The following is a 22,960-nucleotide window of genomic DNA, read 5'->3' as shown; positions in this document are numbered from 1 at the left end:
ACACGCAATGTATGTACACACTAAAGCTCTCATCATCATTTTGATTGTATAATAAATAATTCTTGTATATTCTTATTCGAGTTCTGATTTTTGAAATACGAGAAGAAGCTTAATAACGGTTTCAAACTAATTACACGTTTCCTCGAAAATATTTTATGAAAAACTTTTCGGTGAAAAACATGTAAAAATATATCTTTTTGTGCAAAAACAAGTAAAGAATTTTATACCGTGGAAGGTTTTCCAACTAAATTATTTATTACATAGAATATTATGTTAATGGGTTAATTGTAAATAGCGGAGTATGGTTTCATTTAAAATATATCTTTTAATTTAGACGAAGCCAACAAAAATACTTTTCAAATCATTAGCTCATTGAAAAATTTTAACGGCGAAGTGGAATTAATGCAGATTTTTCATTTTCTAATAATTAACTCATATTTTAAATTTACGGCTCGAATCAGTTCAATCCTTTTTATACTTAATTTATGTTAAGTGGCCAGTTTTAAAATATTAACGATGTCATCAATAAACATTAACCGTGGCTTTCTGAGACCAAACTGTATAAAACACATGGGCATCCCTGTCTTTGACAAAACAGAGATAACTTAATATGTTTTGAACTGAAATTTTGGTTTCATAAACCCACGATATATCACATTATAATCTGGCGTTGTATTCAGAACTATCGTAAAAACGCTGATGCAAGTAACTCTTATGTAACAAATAGAATGCCTCGTATTCTTGACAATATGTATAACTTTTCGATTGTTTAGGCTCCTGATGAGGTCAGCAAAACTTTCAAATTCGAGTTAAATAAGATAACTCTAATAATACATTATTACATACATAATTTCTGTTTGAATAATATATTTGAGACTCAACAAATCCTTTAATAGTCCTTATAGTGGCTAAATGGACGCAGTTAAAATATGTTCGCTTTAGCATTCCTCAGTAATGGATGCGGTATGCGCAGATGCTTGGAATTTTAGTTCGCTACCGACCCTAGGTAAATGAACCACGCAGCCCTGACTTCACCTGGAATCGCTCAGATACCTCCTTCGTCACCTCAATTGCCAGGTAAATAAATCTCTCACATGAATGTGAACATGGACATGTAAAACTTAATATTTCTTTTCAAAATGTCATTTATTGACGATCTTTACATCTTGACGTCGTCGCGAGTCTGTCATTATACGTCATATATTGACAAACTAATAGTCATAGGTTGCCATTTATACAAATAATACTAATTACTATCCCACATAGATACTAATGGTGTTTGAAGCATTTTTCTCTTTATTTTGACAAATGATTTCTTCGGGTCTTAATTTTTTTTGTGACTGAGTAGTCACTGTTTGCCTTGAAGAGGCATTTACTGATTCACCGAGCTTAAGGTAGCCAGGCGCATGGCCATGGAGTGATTGGGCTCAAGAGCCCCCGAGATGGGACCTCGCCTTGGGCTGTCACTCATTACGAGTTTAGCATTCCGATTCAAGGGTGCCCGAGAGGGCCGAACCTCGGCTTGATCGGTTGCTATTATCTGATTGCTATTATTAATACAACTAACATTACTACCTCGGAAAGCATTAGTGCTGGGAGAAGAAGTGGCGGAAGAAACTCCAGCAACGCTTCTATTACTAATAGGAGAAAACCTGCCTGCTATGAAGCTGTATCGCGAGAATGATTGCCGCAGCCGACATCGACTGCGGCGTGTAATCTGTTTGTGATGTTTTATTTCAGATCTTAAAAAAATGAACATGAATTCAATGTTTTCATGTTTCCTGACGATATAAACGTCTTATGGTGTGCCAACAACAACTGGTGGTTGTTCTGATGCACATATCGTCACTTCAACTTGTTACTCGTAACTATAACATTTCGATTAGCATACGAACTTTGCGAGAGCGCGCCTACAACGATCTGTAATCCATGTATCCTTTACCAAGATTGCACACCCCCCGCACAGCCTCCCTCCGCCCACCGCGCCCCTCGTATGTGATAGTTAAATGAAAGCTCGGCTGTGTATTCGTAACAACGGAACCGTAAATTATACAGCCTCTTTACATATGAATAAAACGTACGAGCGTACATACGAGAACATGTTGAATGCAAGTACGTAGATTGAAATGTGCTAATGAGGACACACGAGTCAGCCGACAGGAGCGAGTGATTGAGTCACAAGAGATACCGACACCACGAATGTTGGCTGCATACAGAAGTCTGTCGGTGGCAAGTCGGTACAGTATCGAAGCGTTTAATCCGCTACCGGCGCATATCTATCACAATGACCTTGTAAAATGATATCATGTCCGGACGAAAAAAACACTGACATGCCTATTATTAGGTACATGATCATATTCAAGTATTCAGTCTTTTTATTTTTTACAATTCTGATGCTAAGAATACATAATGAATTGGTAAAAAAAATTCTTGCGCAACTTCGAATCATTCGCAATTTAATTTTCAATCAATTCTTACTAATCCTTTGTACGTGACGTTAATTATAGATGCACTTTTTGTGCGAAAGACAGGTCTTTTTTGTATTAATACAATCTAATTACAAGAACAAATATGTTATTCATATGAAAGTCGTAATGAGGAGGACCAATTTGTGTGAAGTATTGTTGTTACTGCAGCCAGTAGAGCAGATCTTGCTCTGATTTTAGTTTCACAATTAGGATTGTAAATATGTAGCTTGTTTGTGATGACTAGCTGAAGATCGAAGAAATATATTCAAATAATCGAAAATTTTTAAAATTAAGGAATTTCAATGTAAATGAACTAGATATTCATAGAAATATATGTTACATTAGCTACATAACTTGTAATAAAATTGTGTTTGAAACATGATCATCATGCGTGATTCACAGTTAATTAGTTTCATTGGAAAAACCAGTATCGTAATTACAAAATTAATGAGAGCTTTTTAACATTAAATCAGAGCTTTTTTACCAAGAAACAGCGCATTGTCTACTACAGATTTTTTCTCTTCTTTTTAATAAAGTTATTGTGTTTTTCTTCTAATTAGAAGTAATTAATCTCAGAGAATAACAATACAGTTAATAAAGTCGTCGAATTAATTTAAAACAAAATACTAAATTACACATTCTTTAAACATGTTTTTAATCTTTTTGATGTTTTAAACAATGAATAACTAGAAAATAAAAACGTTAACTCAATGGAAAAAAATAGAAAAAACTGGAAACATTCTTAAAAATGTCTTTCGCATGAGCCGCAGCGGCGCGAGGGCGCCACGAGCGACGAGCGACGAGTTTCCAGGTCAATGGCGTGCTCGTGAGCGGCAAAAGAAGATATAATTCCCGTCGACACTAATAAACCTAATCCAAGTGGCTTGCCCCCACTCCACCTCTCTGCACAAGGTCGCTAAGCAGTAACTTGTAACTTAGCAATGTTTTGTTTAATTAAAGCTATCAATTGCAACTTAAGCCACAAGCACAAAGTATGCACATAGGTACGAATGTTTCGGGTAAACCAGGAATTAACAGACGAGAAACATCTCCAAATCCTTGTTGTACTACAACGAAATTGTAGATTTCGTAAAGAAAAAATATTACACTTAAGACTACAAATTGCAAATTTCATTTTTCGAAGTGAAAATAAAGTAATTAACATATTTACTTAATATCAAAGTTACATCTGACGAGAGCGATTGAAGCAGAACTGATAACATTGTGTTTTCTTAGAAATCAATCCAGTAAACAAATACTGGAGTTTCAAGAATTAATTGATACACGTGTAATGTAAATTAAAAAAACATTTCTGAGTTGAATTATTACGGCGATGTATTGTTGTACTGGCACAATTTTCGTATCAAATCCACTCTGTAACAATTTCGAAACCTAGTACAACCAATAATGCAATAAAATAATACAAATACAAAAGACGACAAAATTGCTGGTTGTAAATTCAGTTCGTTGGTATCCGTCGCGTCTATCTTGGCTGTGAATTATACTTTTATAATATTACAAAACTAGAATAATAGAGCAACAACTTTACGACAGTTTTACAGTTGTCGTAGAGTCTGCAATGGTAACCACTCACAACTTGTGCAATCAAATCAAACATTTAACTGTTTCAGAATCGCTTTCGACGAACGTAGTACATGTCACTCACACTTCTGGCAGACAACTCGCTATGTTTGAACATTCACCTTATTTACCTACTACGAAAATTTTACTGTTAAAAAATTTATTTAATTCATGTTTCGTGTTTGTTTGGAATTTTCTCATAAATCCATATTTATTATTTTTTACTATGAACAGGAAGATAGGTTATTATTCGCTGGTAGATTCATCTTTCGACTTTAAATTTCTCTTCAAAAGTTCTCCCAAGAATTATGAAAATCAAAATAAAGCAAAAAAAAATCGATAGAATTTGTTATACAATTGAAAATAATCAAGTAATTTTATTCGTATCGTGAATTCCATTAACAATAACACAAAATTTCGTAGAATCAAATATATGAAAACTGAATGTTTAGAATTCGCGTATCAAGTTTACATTTAAATAGGTACTTTAATTAGATATGGATTTAATATTTAATAGTCAGGTTGTGTTTTCGTGTGAGATTTTCTATAAACTATAATGTTTTATAGCAAAAGAAAATAAAAGCGACATTTTAACCAAATGCTAGTGTTCGTATATTAAATAGGTGAGTATGTAAGAATGCAGAACTTGATTTATTGTAGGCAATAAGTTTTGCATTCGTCGGCAAGTTTCGTAATAAAATCAACGTTCCGCCATAACAGGTCGCTTTCAGCAGCAACGTGTTATTTCGCCGACAGTAATTGCAGACAAGCGCCCCCTGTGTGAAATATTGCCGACCTATTTCCCTTTACTAAGAAACTTTTAGCATTCAAATGTTTAACACATTTATTTATTCGGTCTCTCGTTCACTGGAAGAGTTTCAAAGGTTTTAAGTTGTCACGGGGAGAGGCGACGGCGGGTGAGAATTGCTACAGAAGTCGCCGTCAGCCGGCTCGATCGTGCGAGGTGAGTGCCACCGCGGGAGCTCCTCGGAAATCATGGCTTACGTAACTCTCACCTGAATTTTCCTTTTATGTGTACTTTAAAAATTCAAACTTGGCAACACCATTGAAAATAAAAGGCTACTAAGATCTCGTTTTTTTCTTCATTTAAGAATAAAATAAACCTAAATCGCGCTAAAGTACAAATCACTGTATAGAATCACTAAGTACAATCACTAAGTTTTATTTTACTTTTAATTCCTGTTAGTTTGTTAAGATATTTTGAACAAATCAGTTAAACTGGAGGCATTTGGGTCAGTTAAGTGGGTCAGCGCACCCGACACTCAAAATTAACAATATAATAAAATATTTCAAGAAGTATATTTTTGTGTTATATTTACAGTAAGAACGTATCTGTTCTGTATCTGTTATTTGATAAGAAGTTGTATTTTCATGAGTGTATTTTAGTAAGCGAGGTCACGGCAATTTTTTTCTATTCGATGAGCACAAAAAATATAAACGTTGTGGGTATAAATCAATCAAATATAATTGAATCTTAAAATTTGATCTTAAACTCGAGGCCTGTAAAAACCATTACCGTGAAAAGCAAAGCGCTGTTCTCCAATTCTTAAAAAACAGAAGCCTTTTAATATAAAATATAATTCACTATATTTTTTACGAAAAACAACGCGAAGCCTATTTTTCAAACGAAAGTCTTTTCCCGACATTCGTTGAACAGCTTTAAAGACGGAAAACCTTGTTAACGTTTTAAATTTATGTTAATTCATTAACATTTAACAAATTACCTGTTCAATAAATCAGTAAAATATTTCTATGATTGTGAAAAATTCAGTGCGTATTAATAACTAGTAAAGTTTTTCCCTTATGCAGGCTACACACGTTTAGTTTTAACCTAACCTAAGCGTCATATATGTGTATAACCGGGTTTCATTGTACACAGTTTTGTCACACACCAGCTATGGATTGCCTGTTTGTATGCAACAAGTGTGGCCTAGCTTACATTAAGGAAATCCATTATGAAATATAAACAATAGGGGTGAGCGACAGATATTATCGTATCGTTACTATCTCCCACAGTTACACCGTCGCTTAAGGTGACAGAGCGCAGAAAGCACTTAGCCTAAACCACACCTAAGGAACCCTGAGGGAATATTCGCTTTAGGCTGTTACGAATAAAGTACCGCATTGGGTACTACTAAGTGCCAAGACTTTATATTTCGTTATGAAGTTATAAAGGCACTGCTATACTTCATATCATGTTCGGCAGTTTCAGGGCTGAGTCCAAAAAAGCCGCTTTACCTAGCTTGTGGCACAGTGGGGCGCATTGCTTTTTTTCCCGAGGGGAAGGGGCGAAGGGGCGCAGGGAGCGGGGACAAACAAGCGGGAAGCGACCTTCACCTGGACTTCATGTTTCATTAGTCATTCACTCGTAACACAAAACACACGCTCGTATGAGTACCGCTGCTTGTAACACAATAAAACTACAATGAAAATAGCCTTGCTCATTCTATTCATATACTTTTTATTTTCTTCTAAATTTATACAATACTTAGGAACTATAAAAATTCAAACTTTCAATGTTTTTTATTTCCCATATGATTTACCAGGATTTTTAATATTGTTTCTTCTTTCCTTTTAAAAAAGTGAACTAACTTTACGTTGTTGCTGAAAAATTGAGGCGTGGTCAATTTGACGGTAGAGTTAATCAATAAAATTGCGTCGAAGTTTTCCAATTTGTATCAAGACAAAGTTATCAGCAGAGCGCCATAGCATCATCTTTCAACGCTTACGTTACTTTTACAAATTTAATTGTTTCAGTTGGAATCAAACATTCGCTTTTTAATTTTACAAAAAAAAAACTAACTGGATGGCAGATCTTACCTGAATATGCTGGAAAATAATAGTTACTTTACATTAATCATATCCGAGATATCGACACAGCGGGTTCTATTATGTTCCTTCTCACACACTACACACCCTAACAATATTATTTAATAAATTTTGAGAATTAAGACAAATTTGTTTTGTCAGATTAATATGTTAATACGATTTACGAAAATTAATAACATTTTGAAACATCTGGCAACACGGCAGAGCGGCAGAGATGGCTATTTGATAACAAAACTTCGTTATTAGGAATGCGTCAAAGTTTCCCAATTTATGGCAAAAGCGAAGTAATCAAGAAGTGGTAAGGCGCGCTCGTCGCCCATCCTTCATACATACCTCTACAAATCAATACAACTTTAATTTTATAGTAATTACTATCATTCGACAGCAATGTTGAAATAAAATGTATTCTATTGTAACAATAAATCTTGCTGACTGTATCTTTATCATGACAACCCTTTCAAAATTACAATGAAATCGATACAAATATAGAAAGAGGAAGTAACGGCATAACCTCTCAGTGGTTTGTTAGTTTTGATCATAACTTTATTTTTATCTTATTGACCTTCTACTGACATTTTTGTGAACATTTATAGAACCTTAAGTTCTTTAAGTCAAACTCTAGAAAATACTTCAAAGTGATGACTTCCGAATCGGAACTCAATACAGAATTTATTACAAAACTTTTGGGAACTAATTTAAAATTGTTTGAAACTAAAATACACTGTGTGAAGTATTGTTGGCAAATAGATGCCCGTTGGAAAATTACAATCGCTGCTGTGGACTGAGAGGAGCAGAGGGTGGATCCAAAAGGCTAATTGAGGACACACTTCAAGTTTCTCTAAACTTTCCAAGTGATTTAATCTTACTTATTTTATCTTATTAATTTTTTCTGTTGGGTTTTGTATCATAATTATGGTGTAGGTTATACATTTATGTACGAATTTATTTTATGAATGTAGAATACGATTATATTTAATATTTATATTGCGACTTTAAGGTCATAATATAATATATTAAATATTGGTGAGGTGACCAGTTTGTTTTTGTAAATTTAGCCGTATTGTACACTTGTTGGTCAAGTTATGATTTAATATTATAATTTCGAGGATTAAACGGTTACGGCTCATAAAAAATATTTGCATTATATTTTGAAAGAACCATTAGAAGTTTGTAGTCCGCGAAGTAAAGGTCCCTAAACGATAACTTTGAAGGAAGAAGCGAGCCGTCCTAAACCCAGTGAACACTAAACCCGACGCGGGGATTACCAAAATTTTATCGACTTTGGTTATTCATAGGCCAACCCGCCGCTACCCGCGGCCCGAGCGGCCTCAGTCACAAGGGAACGCCTTTCAATATCAATAAGGATCGTCTTTTTCGACGGCGGCGGCGGGAAACTTTGTGAGTATAACAATTTTTGTGTGGTCGGGCATCAATTTTTCGTTTTATTACGCGTTCCCTTCGATATGGCGACGGAGAATTGAAAACCGATACTTTTCCAACGTTCCGTGTAATCGTCTTTTATTTTTTATTACATTCATATATTTGAAATATTTTATTGAAGTAGTAAAATTGAGTTAAATATTCTCTTTGTAGACATCTAGCCACATTGTAATGTGAATGTACACTGTACGTGCGCTGGAATTTTCTGAAATAAAACTTTCTTCGTCGTTGCTGTGCGAGTTTATATTGAACCACAGGGAAAGATATTTGAGCCGAGATGTTCTCAGTCATGGTTCACACGTTTGCACGCTACGATATTATTACTTTCATAAGCAAATGTTTAACTTCTGTTAAGGATAAGCTAGTAGCGATAAAAAAACGTCATTGCAAATTGAACGGAAACGTTTCTTTCGCGGTTTTTCAACGTTGTTCTTGAAATATAACATCTTTCATTATGTTTAGCATCGCAAAGGGCCACGAAAAAGATATTATCGAGTAAATTAAGTCCGCGGCGGCGGACGCGATCAGTTCCCGTGCCTTATCAGCCCTTCGCACAAGATCACAGAATTCAAACTTTATTAAAAGCCGTTCATAAATTTCTTTTAATGTCCCCTTAGTTCAATCGGATATTGCTGTTCCTTTTGAATTTAAGATTAATATTTCCTCGAGCTATTTATTCAAATCATAGTGTTGATAAGGAAGAGAAGAGAATTAGTTTGTGAATGTTTCTATAAAATCATAGAACTATTTCACTGAAGCAGTCTTGGTGTAGCTTTGTCGTCTCCACCACTTGCGTCGCACAACAAACATCGTGATGAACGAAATTATGTAATAAGAAATGCAGTAGGACATGTACTTACCAGGTGGCGGCAGGTGCGCCAACACGAGCAGCGCGGCGTGCAGCGCGAGCGCGCGCGCCATGCCGCTAGCGGCCGCCCCGCCGCCCACGCCCGCGCCGCATGCCCCCGCCCCCGCCCCGCCCCGCCCCACGCCCGCGACACTAGCGCCACTCGCACTACTCGCGAACACGACACGCCTCAACTGTACAAACACCTGCAAACAAAATTTTTAAGTTAGATTACTTCTTGCCGTTCACTGAGTATACTTATTCTATTTAAAACGAGTCTATCGTGATCAAGTTATACTAATTAACTTAATCTTTCGTTAGGGTTAGCAAATGCTTTCGAGAAAAGTAAATCTCCGAGAATAGGCCTACGCAATGTGACATCTCATATAACTTTACCTACTAGATCAATTATCTCATTTGTGACTTCTAATTCTTCTGCTCCAAGCGGAAATCACGACTGTTCAGCCTACTGGGTGAATTCATATTAAATGGTCGTGATTGTGGCTTAACAAGCTACTGCTTGTTACACAAACTTTCTTTGCACTACTACATTTTATTTAGTATATATTTTAATTAGTATAATTGGGTAATGATCGTATATAACTATAATAATCGTCTATAACCGCGTAACAAATTAGTCGGTAATTTTTCCGCTGTTACATATATATCAAAGAGATTCGTGGAATTGGCCGCCGGGGGCCGCTGCGAGTGCGGGGTAGGGAGTGAGGGGGGAGGGGGGGGGGCAGGGCGAGCGACGACGGACGCTTATTTTCTGATATATTAGTCGCTTTTGATCTCTGATTTTATTTATCTCGAAAACTATTAAATCTGTCACAGCAGTCGCTTACGAAAAAACTTCGGAGTATTTCGTTTCAAAAAGAAATGTTATATCAAAATGTACGACATTTATTGAGCAGTGTGACAAGTGAGAGTGGACAATATCCGTGTGCCAATTAGACACTCCTTAGATCATAAAGTAATTTCATTTTCATTTTCAATCCACTAAAAGTGAACAACATTTAAAATGAATTTATTTTTCAAGTTTAGAAATGCTAATTGGTATGTACTATCATTTTCTTAACATAAGATAATCTACTTTCATTCGTTCCTCTTAATTAATAAAATCTCGAGGCGACGTAAGATGAGAGCGTTTTAAAATGTGAGTAAAACGCTGTAATAGATACCCAGTACTTCTAGAATTTCTCGTCTGGAACATAATTACGACGGGAGTTGCCCAAAATAAATATCGTTGAACGTGAAGAGATAATTAGGCACGGTTCAGTTGAGAATCGGAGTTTACTCTAATGAAATTCCCGAAGCGGTGGCGCCAATAAAAGCGAGACCAACTCCCCACTCCCACTCGCCCCTTCTCTTCTCACCCGGCCACTATTGAACTCATAACAAGTCGCCTAACACCTGAGATACCCGACCGTCGGTGTCGCCGCAGTCGCCGAGGCCGCGCGGCATCAAACCGATCAGGAACTCTTTATGAACGGGAACCAATAACAGCCGATTATTAAGTTAAATAGACAAAGGAGTTCCGGCAACTACTCGTATTTTAAGTGATGTGCAGCAAAAGGTACTGACCGCTGTTTAGTTCAATAGTTTTAATTGAAATTATTTTGTGTTAACTAATATGTTTTGTTCTATTTTAATATAAGAAATATTCAAAACTTATAAAATAACCATTTTGTTTAGTTTTCACTTAAACAAACGGGAAGATCACATTTTTACGCCGAAAAATTCATTGACACAGTTACGAATTTAACGGAACTAAAAACGTTACAATACGAGTTGAAATGAGGTAAAGCAAACAACGCCGACGGCACTCGCGAGACCCGCATACTCTCCCCCCCCCCCTCTTTCCTGCCGTGCTGAAATATTGTTTAATCGGCGAGCGCCAGACAAAAGCCGCGGCACGGCGCGACTTACGACAGTCAGTTTTGTAGCGAACCAACAATGTTCTATGTACTTCTATCTAAAATTATGACATACAAATATACAGCCATATAAGACGCACATACTTGTATTATGTACTCGTAGTAAACATTAAGTTTGCACTTGTCACTGTGCACGAGATGAGTTGATATTAAATTTGTGATCTGTTATTGCATTCCGGCTCTCGACACTCTGCTCTGCTTCCAGGCACCGAGATATATGTGCCCAGTTGTCTAATAACAAACATACTAGAGCGAGTACTTGAATTATTTCATATTACATTATTATAAACGATGTTATATATATTTAATCAATTATGCTTAATTAACTAACTCCACCATCTTTGAAATGTAAGATTGTGTGGTTGTTTTTCCATTTATTTATCAGTTATACTCGTAATGTTTGTACTACGAGTATTTAGGAACGTCTCTATTTATTTCTTAAGAATAGTTAGTTCTAATTGGAGATATTTATTCATCATCATCAGCTAACTATACGTCCTCACTGAGGGGCTTGGAGCCTCCCCAAGTTAGGGGTGACTAGGTCATAGTCAAACCTGGACCAGTGTGGCGGGATTCGAACACAGGACCTGCAGATTGCAAGTCAAGTACTTAAACCCTGAGCCACCGACGCTCTAGATATTTATTGTAATGATAAATATTATGTTAATTTTATTTTAATTGAACGGATCCTTTGAATGGTATCATTAATTTAAAAGGTTATTTCTCATCTTTATGAATCGCTCGGTAAAGTTAAAACACACACGTTACTAACAATAAAACTAAATTCATAAGCGTTTACAAACAACGATGTGAAGACTTAAAAATAAAATAACTGACAATATAGAATCGTTGCTCTTTTAAAAAAACATTAGAGCTTGCTAAAATGTTTGTATAAATTATTTGAATTTTAGCTAACAACTTAGTTACACTTGAGAATTCTAAACTAATTCCGAAGGTCTGTTGTACTTGTTTTCATTTGCAATTTCTCTGCAACATTACGTGCCGATGACAGTCTCTTTTGGTTCCAGGAGTGACCGACCCGGTTACTGAGATTTTTTAGTTATTTATAATGTTTTAATGCTAGTCCTTGCCGTTTCTCTGACAAGTTGCGTCGGCGAGTTTGTGAGGATTTTCCTCGTTTTCGTCTCACCCCCGCGCCCCGCGCCCCGCGCCCCGCGCCTCTCGCCCCACGTCGCTCCGTCAGCCGGCTGTAACATGTTGGAGAAGAAAATGTTTGAACATTACTGAAAGTTTGTTCCGGCATGTAATGGCCAAGGGAAGTCAAATCCTTGCCCTCGATGCCTCGCCCAAGATCTGTCACATAATCGAGACGAACTTTCGGGATTGTTTAAATGAGGAAAAAATTCGAAGGAGAAAAGATTGACAATCAAACATTTTTTACAAATTCACAGCAACTTCTTTATTTCTAGATACTATCTATACTTATCTTGCTATTAATTCTCTTACTCAGTACACTTAGGTACATAACTGATTAAATATTGCAAGCACAATAAAAACAACGTAAATTCGCTCTTATGTTTGTGTTTCAGGCATAAAGCAGCCGAGCAGCAAACATTGAGCTGCCACTCCTGCCGGCTCCTGCCGACTCCTGCCGCGTAATATAAATGTCCTCGTAAAATGCGCTGCCGTAAAAACCCACTTTACTGCGCATTTGATTATCGGCAAATGTACTAAGTAAGCACAAACGGGAATACTTCGAGCTTAGCACTTAACGTGCGTAAAATAAGGGATAAGAAAGAATTATTTACGCATATTATCCAACATCGATTTCAAAACTTGAGTGATCTCTGAAGTTTATAGAGGTTCGTGCGTTCAGTTTTTTATGTGAAATACCTAATGCAATCGTAAATAAAGACTGAAATGATTCTGTGTTAGTACTACGTCAGGTACAGGCTAAGCTTAATAGTGGGATACCACGACCGTACAGAAGATAGGCGTGAAGTGGAAGAAATTCCGCGTTCAATCTGATGAGTGTGAGTGCCGGAGAATTAACTTAATTCCCCTTTTCCTTCTTAATCTTATCTCATAATGAAAGAATAGCAACGGGAAGTGGATTTGACGAAGGAGAGGACGCATAGGAAAGGGAAATATCCACTTTCTGTGCGTCCCCTCCTCTGTCGAATGAAAGAAGACAACGCATCTGAAAACGCGATTTCGGCGACTTAAGGTGGCCGCTTGATCGTTTGTCACCTTGAGATATAAAAAAACTGAGCTTGCAATCTAAAGAGGTGCTCGTAAGCGAAGTGTTACTGACGTGGTGACACGTAGGCCCGCATCTTGGCAGGGGTGCTCGGTGCAGGATCTCTCCACGCTGCCAGCAAAATAACTTCAGGAAAATTATGTGGCGCTCGTGCCAAAGTCATTTATGAGATATCTAATATGAAACTTTAAAATTTAATCAGAATTCAACGACCTGTCTTTATCTCTTGAATTTTCAACCATTCAATTTCTTAAAAATAAGTCTATACTATAGTTCTCTCGACAAAAGAGGATTTGTGATGTTAAGAGCTTTCTAGGTAATTTAGATTATCATCAACATACACGTATAAAGTACAGAGAGGTTTTTAATTCTCTTGACAGTACGTCACCGCACATCGCACATCGCAGTGGCGGCCTCTTTGTCCGCGGGGACGACGTAAAAGCCTATTTAAACTTTAAATTACTTTTTTGACTGTTCACGATTTTGTCGCGCGCCGAACTTATTGTCATCAAAAATTTGCGAGCGCACGGAGTTCCGAGACAAAGCCTCCATTATATGTGCTTTAATTAAATAATTGTATTTTATTCACACGCGTGGAACGAGCGAGCCTCTCTGCTCGTACCCGTGTCGGAAATGACAGTTGGCGAGGATACATAAAACTGGATAAATACCGTATCAATTCGAAAAAAACGTCTACGTTAATCAGTTTTACATGTAATTCGTAGAAATAAAAATAAAAATAACCGTCTGGTATTTTTAAGTGCATAAAAATATGAAATGAAACTTTTTCTTTCTGAACCGAACCACAGCAAATCGTAAACCGAACGTTATCCTAATATCGCATTCAAGTAACATAAACAAACACGAGCGTTGAGTAACACAAATAAGCGCACCTAATTGCAACTGCAACATGTTCTATTCTGGTTCGAGAGAATCAGATGCGAGTGCACTAATACAACATCCGCGCCAATTGACTATCTCATTCGGTTTACACGCCGCCCCCGTTCCCCCGAGTGTACTCCGCACGGGCCACGGCAACCAAGCGCAGACCCACTGCGCCTGACTTCGACTATTCATCACTCAGTAGTGCATTTAACTTGCGCTACGCACCACGCCACAAACTAATGTACCACGACCTGTTTGAAGCTTAAAATATCGAAGCAGTGTTGGAGCATTTCTTTTATCGATTGACATTAACAATACGATGTAGAACAGATGTTATGCCGGCATCCTTTGGTGATTATCTCATCGAGCGTTTATTTTGTTTCCCGATGAAAGATTCACACCAGTCGAGTAGAGGAGGAGTTGAGTTACGCCAAGAGTTGATATAAATATTACATAAGATGTGTAACCACTCGAATGGTTGATTTGAATGTATTGCTTTTGATTTATGAAAGTATTGTTTGATTTCAAAGTGGCCATTGAACAGAGTAAAGTATATTTTCACTTTCTTAATTATTTAGATACTGCAGAGGAAAAAAAATAGAAAAAATAATACCATTATTATGCAAAGTTTTATTATAAATCATAACAAGTCTATAGGCTTTTGGTATTTACAATCTCAACACGCATACATTATGACATGCGCGCGCGCCGCACACGTGGGGGCATAAGATTAATGGCATGTTAAACGTGGCGCATGCGCTCAGCGCCACCTCGTCTTTCTGCGCAAATACACTCGCCCGCTGCATTTAATGCTCCTGTAACTGCAAATACAATCATTAGCCGGACGATGTTCTATATAATTAGATCCCAATGTGATTAATGATTCCTCTTTCATCTTATTTTTCCCTTTACGTTACATGATCAGAGTTCAATTTTAGAGTCCATCTATTCTAAATCAAATGTGACTTTATTAAATTATGCGTGTGACCAGGCCGTTAAAGGCCTATTTTCTGACAGCAATATTTATTTGGGACCTTATCTTTTTTAGTGTAGAAAAATAGAATTAATAATATGGCACATACATATGTAGGTTATGATTACTTCACACTATATATGTTGGATCCGAACGCTAGCGTAGTTTTGTTTATTTAAAGCCACCCTGTGTTTTGTGATATTTTGAGTAGTTACTCGCGGCAACATTACGATAATGAGCCTGCCACATTTTTCTGGTTGAGCAGTCAAAGGCGGCTACGCTGAGAAAACGAGCGGCGTCTATAATGAGCTCTGTAAATCACCGTGACGCATGCCGTGACGGGCGAACAGAAATACACGCTGTGATTAATACAACGCTAACAGCTTCACCAGCAATAATACTAGAGCGTGCACTAGAACTAACCACCTTTGTATCTGGGACTTAGATTTCATCTAATTAGTATCGCATATGACTTAAACTTAAACTTAATTTTAAAAGAGGTCTCCGCCTGCCAATGAAACCTACGGCACTGAGCATACTGAAAATTTTGAAATTTCAATAAAAATTATAGATAAAAATAAAAAATAAATACCATTTTCACTTGTATTTCAAAATTATTAACATCAAGTATTCCACGTAACTTAAATAAATTCCAACAAGTTGGCTAAAGGCTTATCCGCAAACAAAATTATTACAACATTACTAGGAGAGAAACATCGAAGTACACTCCAAGTTATAACTTAAGTAGGAAATTGAGAAACGAAGTCTCAAAAATCTTCACAAGTTGCGAGAGTTATCTACGTAGAAGGAATACTGATTTGTTACTCGATAGCGAGGAGGAAACCTCTTGTTTGCGATGTAATTACACTTTTATTGTATTCGGAACTCTTTAGGGTTAAGACAAAGCTGTTTTCGTTATCTGTATTTATAGAATAATTACAGTCGTTTCATTTACATCCGGCTTTGTGCGAGTGTGAGTGTGAGTGCGAGTGGTCGGCTGACGTTTAGCTTCATCAGGATTTACGACTGTTTTACGGCGCCATTTAACTACGTGATTTGGAAATCATTCGACTCATTATACAGACTTTTAAATACTGTTATATAAAGTCAAAAAGTTCATGACTCTTGTATTTTATAGATCAACTTTAAATAAAACTTTTTTTTATTAGATCACTATATTGTAAATTATAGAGTACAAAACAAAGTACTTGAACTGATGTCTTTACTGACACAAAATTTAAAATGTATAGCTGCAATGTGTTATCAATGTACGGAAATTAACGAGTGCCTAGAATATAGCCCTGAGGGAGGCCATACTCTAATTGCCACTCAAAATGTACAGTCACTTTGTGTTTCTTAATAAATGTCGCCCGCGACTCTGTCCGCTTGAAAATGTAAAAAAGAAAACTTAATTAGCCTATAGGTTTTTCCAGATAGTGTTCTACATTTGTTTCAAATTTCATCCAGATCCATTGAGCTGTTCTAGAGATAACTTCTCACAAACGTCCATCCATCTATCTAAACTTTCACATTTATAATATTAGTTTGATTTATTTTGCTAAGGTGCACAAGATGCGACATACTTTGATATTAATTACTCATTAATGCAGCAAAAAAATGTTTTGTGTGTTATGTAAAATACAATTAAAAGCTTAAGGCAAATCCACAAGAAAAGTAATAACATTTTGTGACTTTCGCATCATATTTTGATGTCGTTCCAGATTGCAACTTACGTCGCAATTGACCTACTTAGAGTGCAGCGAAATGCTGGTTATGAAAATAATTAATTCTTTTTAAATTTACGCTACTTTAGGGAAGAACATTCTAAGAAGTTAACGAGTTTAAAAAAAATAAATGAAAAGAAAAAAATAAATGCAAAACAAAATTATTGTCCTCATCATTATTAAAGTGACAAACTACAGTTAAAAAATATGACCCTCCTGTCAGTCGGGCAACAACATTATTCGAAGCCATAAATAAATCGTGTGACTTTAATAAACACACTGTCGGGAACAATACGGGAACGTCTTAATGTTCCGAAAATACATAGAGGAGATATGCGCGAAGTGTCGGCGCGATTCATTTAGTGCGGCCGCAGTAATTGCTCTATATATAATTTGCAATGAACACAAATGCATCCTCGCATGACGCTGGGAATGGCTCGTGCAGGAATAGCATTCGCCAAAGCTATTAAAGAAATTCCCCGCTTTAAGTGCGAATGCCGTCGCCGCTGTTGTTTCTGCGGTGTGGTCCTGACGGTGGAATGGCTGATATTTATATATTATGGAATTGAGAGCGCTATATGTTGCAAATATTTATATTATAAGCTCTTAATTATGGTTTTAATCAATGGTTAACTTAATTTTGCGTATATTAAGCATTGGAGGTAGCAAATTGTGTATTATCGTGGTTTATAGGTATGAAAATGTAAAAGCTATGTTATATATTCGTTATAAAAGTCATAAGTTTTATACTACAATCTATTTTATATTTCTAAACGCAACGAAGAATCTCTACATCACGATGACTAAGTCGAGAAAGTAAGAAGTAACTTCCTTCATTTGCCAAAGCGATTTCGCTAAATGTGTGTAAGAGATAAGCGTGGGCGAGGGCGACATCGACTGCAGCGTGGTGGCGGCGGACTTGCAATAACCTCTGCGCAACAGCGTAATGAGCACAATCTCAACTTGTCCCGGAGCGGAGCGAACTGCGCTCTGTTATTGCACGCTTTGAGGTGCCCCGGCCCCTGGAAGTACTGCCCCGCACTCGCCCCGCACCCCTCACATCCGCACCGACCCCTGTATGTGCATTGATGATATTGGGTCATATGAGGTCATCTGTGTCTTTGGACTATTAAGTGTAACAGGAACTAAAAATGATATTTTGATATTGGTTAGATGGCAGCATTGAACTTTCGCTTATTAATTAAAAAATCGACTGAAAATCTCTTTTAGAACGACAAAATATACTTTAAAAATAGGAATCTGTCCGAATGTCACTCCGGAGGAACATGAAAAGTGTTCCAAAAAATAACATCGGGTCAAAGTACTCTCGTGTCAGCTTAGTGCCAAGAATCAAAGACAAACGCCCGACCCGACTTCTTTGCAGCTCGCTGTGGTGCGTAAAATAACTGTTTCACAATTCATTAATTTTCGGAATGTCTCTTTGGAAATTGGACTACTATATCACTGTCGCGAATTCGATTTTAAATGAAACGTTTCTGTCGGAGTAATTACTTCAATACGTTGTAAACCTGGGCACTGCTAATAAACATTGTTTCAAGGACTAAGGACGACGGATTATTTCAATTCTACTAAGAACTTCTTTGACTTATACTTTATATAAATTACTCATAACTTTAGTTACATACACTACTATTTACGTTTTAATCCTCAACGGGCTATATACAAGCCATTATTTAAATTTTCCATACAACGCGTGAGATAAACGGCGTCGGTTAAAACGCGAGTGGCATCGTAAAAGCAGTCGTTTTCAGTCAGATCTTCGGAAACATCTCGTTTAATGACTACGGATAGTTACTGGCTTACATTAAACTCATGTAGGCCAGCTGCGTGTGCGATAAAATGTCATTCGCTTGTTATGTTTCAATGTACGGCCGCGTGTACAGCGCGGCGCTAACAGCGCAGCGTACTCGTATTGTACATCGATGTTGTGATAGTTCCAATGTCGTTTACAAAAAATTTTGTTTACGGAATATATGACGAGCATTGTAAAATTGGTAAGTCGTGCCGTGTGATGTTCAGATTTATATCAGTAGCGGCAGATATTGTTTCTATCTACTCTTATCATAGTCATTGTAAATGCACTTCGTAATCTTATTGTGTTTCTTCGTAATCTTCTTTATTGATGTGTGTGATGTGAGGTTTCCATTGATGATTCTTTTTAAAAAAATAAAAATATAAATAACAACTAACATCTTGTAGAAAGCACTTTGATTAAAATTCAGAAGTGTGGAATTAACCGATTCTATTGTGCTTGTGCAGTCGTAATAGCTTCATTTTTTGCTACTTCAAGCGATCGTTTAACAGTGCCAATGTAAGTTAGTACAAAGAACAGCAATTAGCAGCCCTCCGCTGCGCCGCGGCGCCTACAGGGGCCGCGCGGTAGTGCCGGCAAGGGCCGCACAATGGAGCCACCGACACTCGCACAGAACTAACTTCAAAAGCAATTTAAATAATTACCAAGAAAATTTCTCAGCAACTTGAAAGCTCATAACGAGAATTAAATTACACTTTAATGATATAAAGTGTCTTAAAACTAAATACTGCGACGTCGTCGCGCGTGCAATTTTGTGACAACGTCCCAGAGTATTTTCTACTTCCATTCTCCATATTCGTTAAGTTTAATATATCCATAATTATTTTTGTCCTCTGTAATGAATAGTTGCTTAGTTATCTTTCACAAGTATAAAAAATATCAGCACCTAAGTGCAGGTAAATTTCTAACGTTTAATGTTGGTTATAGAATGCGAGGTGCGAGCTGCGAGCGACGCACAATGCGCTTCCTGTCTCCGCGCGCCTTCCGCGGCACATTGGCGCCTCATGCCCACGCCCACACCTGGGGCTGTACTGCACTGTAGCCATATTCGCTAAATATATTTTGGGACACACTTTATTTTTGTGTTAGTATGGTTGTAAGGTTATCGATTACCTATATTTAAGCACTTGGCTATCAAGCTTTCACTCATTTTTCACTTTAAATAGGTGTCTACGACTGACGTTTTCCTAAGCAGACGCATTTAGCAACTTTATGGTCACCCTAAATTCAGACAGTATGAGCAATATAAAGGACGCCCCACAAAGAAAGTTTCTAACGTATTTGTGTGCAGTTTATACAATATCTGTTTTGAATAATTCAAACCTTTTCACGATACCGTTAAAGTTCTACCAGATAAAACACCTTCATATACAAATAATTTAAGTCGAAAATTCGTTGCCAAAGACGAGACAAAAAGTTTTGCGTAAAATTTCTCGGTGAAAGAAAATAAAATCTGGCAAATATTTTATCGCCATTTATAGAATACCCGTGTGTGTGATTCAGTATCCCCTCCCCCGCCCCCACCCCCGCCCCAGCCCCGCTGACCCAGATGATCCCCGCCCTCAGCCCGCACAGACACTACATCAATTAGATCAAGTACATGTGAGAAATGTTATAAAAATGTATTTACATTCTGAGGTGTCTCGAATCTACGTACAAAAATATACATTCCACCGCTGCACAAAATGTGAAAAATTAATTCGTATCTCGTTACTAATGTAGCACTATCCATCTCTTGTGCTGAGCTGAATCTATGCCAAGGTTCAGGTGGAATTTCTGTTAAGCTTGAACATTTAATTTGTAGGTCAAGTAATTCAGAACATTTATTTCCCAGACTTAAAGTTACTACGACTGTCTACAGACTCTAACGCTCTATTTTGTCTTACTAATTAACCAAAATCCCACAGTCTAAGCTTTGGAATATAATAATTATCAAATACCTATAGAATCGATTAAATTCGAAGCAGCAGGAAAATCTATCTGAAGTTTAAATGATAAAAGTGGCGAAATAAATTGTAACATTTCATTTTCTGTTAAAATCAACAATAAGCAGACATCTTAGTTCATAGAACTCCATAAGACGAAAAGAAAATACTAATTTTAATTCATTAATAAAATAATGGAATTATCACAACATTCTTATAAATAATTTAATAAAGCAAACGAAATCTGAATAAAATTAAAAAACTCGAAAAAATCCGTTCGAGCTGAAACGAGCTGAGTAATAGTTTCGTTTTTACTTTGAAAACAAAAATTTGAAAAGGTCGTCCATTTGCAAATTTAAAAAATCTCTTTTCTTAATTCATGTTCCTTCTGAAAAGTACGATAGCGGAGTAGCAGAGTAGAGTCGTTTCATTCATAGACGTGAATTTGTCGATGGGTTTGCATTTGACATGCAATTAGTAAACGCACAAATTTTAAATATTTGACATTTTCATTTAAAAAATGTCTTACTTACTGCAATTTTATTACTATTTTTCTCCTTACTGAATATTGCGTAAATTTGGTGCCTTCATGGCAGTACATGACACAGAGATATGTATATAGGATATCGACTTTTCGAGGAATGATAGGAAACATATAACGTATTATAAAATGAAAAATCTTTCAACACTAACATCACAATAAGATCGAGGCTGTTTGCTCGGGCTCGGCACACGACGCGCGTCGCGCATCTAAAGTTTCATTTGAGATCGGAGAACCGTTGGAGTTTGAGAAGTTATATTTGTGATACGAGAAATGCAAAGAGACTCGCGTGACTTAACACAAATCGATTCCTTTCATGAATAGATATGAACATTTCAATTTCTATAACAAACATAGTAAACGTGTTACTTTAATTTTTTTATTAAAAATACATCCAACACAAATGTCTGTGTTGTTAACTACAAGATTATCAGAAGGCAACATCAAAAATATTTGCATTTAGCAACAAAATTAGAGTTCAAATTAATTTTTTCTTCAAATATATTAAAGTAAAGTATTTAATAGTGGCCGGTGCAAGTCGCGCGGGAAGCAGGAAGTGTTTTGAATGGCCGTTTCTTCATCATTACATTATATCAAATGGAACAATTTGCATAAAAGTTTCAATGAAATATGAGCGCGCGCATCTACTGAATATTCAGCGGAGCCGTCCCGTGGATTAAAATAATATTTCACGGGGAGACAGGAAATTAAATTCGTTTTATTGCCTTTGTCGCCTCGCCTATAGCCGTGCTCCGCTGTGAGCCGCCGCGCCGTGCGCCGCCGCGCCCCAAGCCCTACGACTTGCAAAAAACCTCGACTTTTGTTTTAACTATTTGCTTCATTTGCTTTTCGTTAACATTAAACGCTTTGGACAACTTTTATTTATTCTTTTAGAGAACATAATAAAATGTTTAATCTGGAATTTTCCGAGTTCATGATTCATTTTCATAACTTTGCAATTTTTTGCTTTTTTCTACAATTCTAATGTAGAACACGGTAGTCAAAGAGCACAAGTCACAACGAGAAAGTTTCTCAATTGAAGGGACATCTACTGTTGGAAGAACAACTTACAAAATTACTTTTGTAAATTAATTTCTTGAAAAAATATTGTGCACTTTTTTTAATAAATCAATAACAATAATAATTATTTATTGCAAAGTATTGAGTTGTGATGATGACACAGTAAATTCGACTCCGTTCATTTGTTGGCGTTCGTTTAATATGCAAATTAAATTTCAAATATCAGCTGAAATTCACAGGATAACACGAAGCGTTACTGTTTGCTCAACACACACACACACACTTCGTTATGTCTGTGACATACGCTCCGATATACATCACTCGAGTGTTGTCTTTAGTCATATTAGGTCCTTACATATGAAATTGGCGTTTTGTATGGGTGGAACAAAAAGTCGAATATTTTTTTATGTAATATATTTAATTAATCAAAGTATGAACCATTATATTCTATGCACTTTTGCCATCTCATAGGTAGTTCATTGATCCCTTTACTAAAAAAACCAGTCGGACGGGAATCAATAAAATCTTTGAAGGAGATTTGGACTGCCCCATCGGAGTTGAAATTTTTCCCTTGCAAGAAGTTATCCAAATTTCGAAAAAAATGGTAATCTGTTGGAGCAAGGTCCGGGGAGTACGGAGGATGTCTTAGTCTTTCCAATTGAAGCTCTTCTAATTTAGTAGCCGTCTGTTGCGCAGTGTGTGGTCTAGCGT

General features: G+C 36.7%; 1 protein-coding gene across 1 annotated transcript in view; it reads right to left on the bottom strand.

Annotated features, from left to right (window-relative positions):
- LOC106710886 (peroxidasin homolog) overlaps window positions 1-10,653 on the bottom strand; it is a 104,611-nt gene extending 93,958 nt beyond the window's left edge. The window contains exons 1-2 of the mRNA XM_014503070.2: window positions 10,612-10,653; window positions 9,200-9,392 (exon numbers count right to left, since the gene is read on the bottom strand). Coding sequence (XP_014358556.2) covers window positions 9,200-9,392; window positions 10,612-10,653 — 235 coding nt within the window. The remainder of the gene's footprint in view (window positions 1-9,199; window positions 9,393-10,611) is intronic.
- Between the last annotated feature and the right edge of the window lie 12,307 nt (window positions 10,654-22,960).

The sequence above is a fragment of the Papilio machaon genome, chromosome 2 (assembly GCF_912999745.1).
Source record: "Papilio machaon chromosome 2, ilPapMach1.1, whole genome shotgun sequence".
Taxonomy (NCBI): domain Eukaryota; kingdom Metazoa; phylum Arthropoda; class Insecta; order Lepidoptera; family Papilionidae; genus Papilio; species Papilio machaon.
The sequence above is the reverse complement of the archived record's forward strand: the minus strand, read 5'-3'. Positions and strand labels throughout refer to the sequence as shown.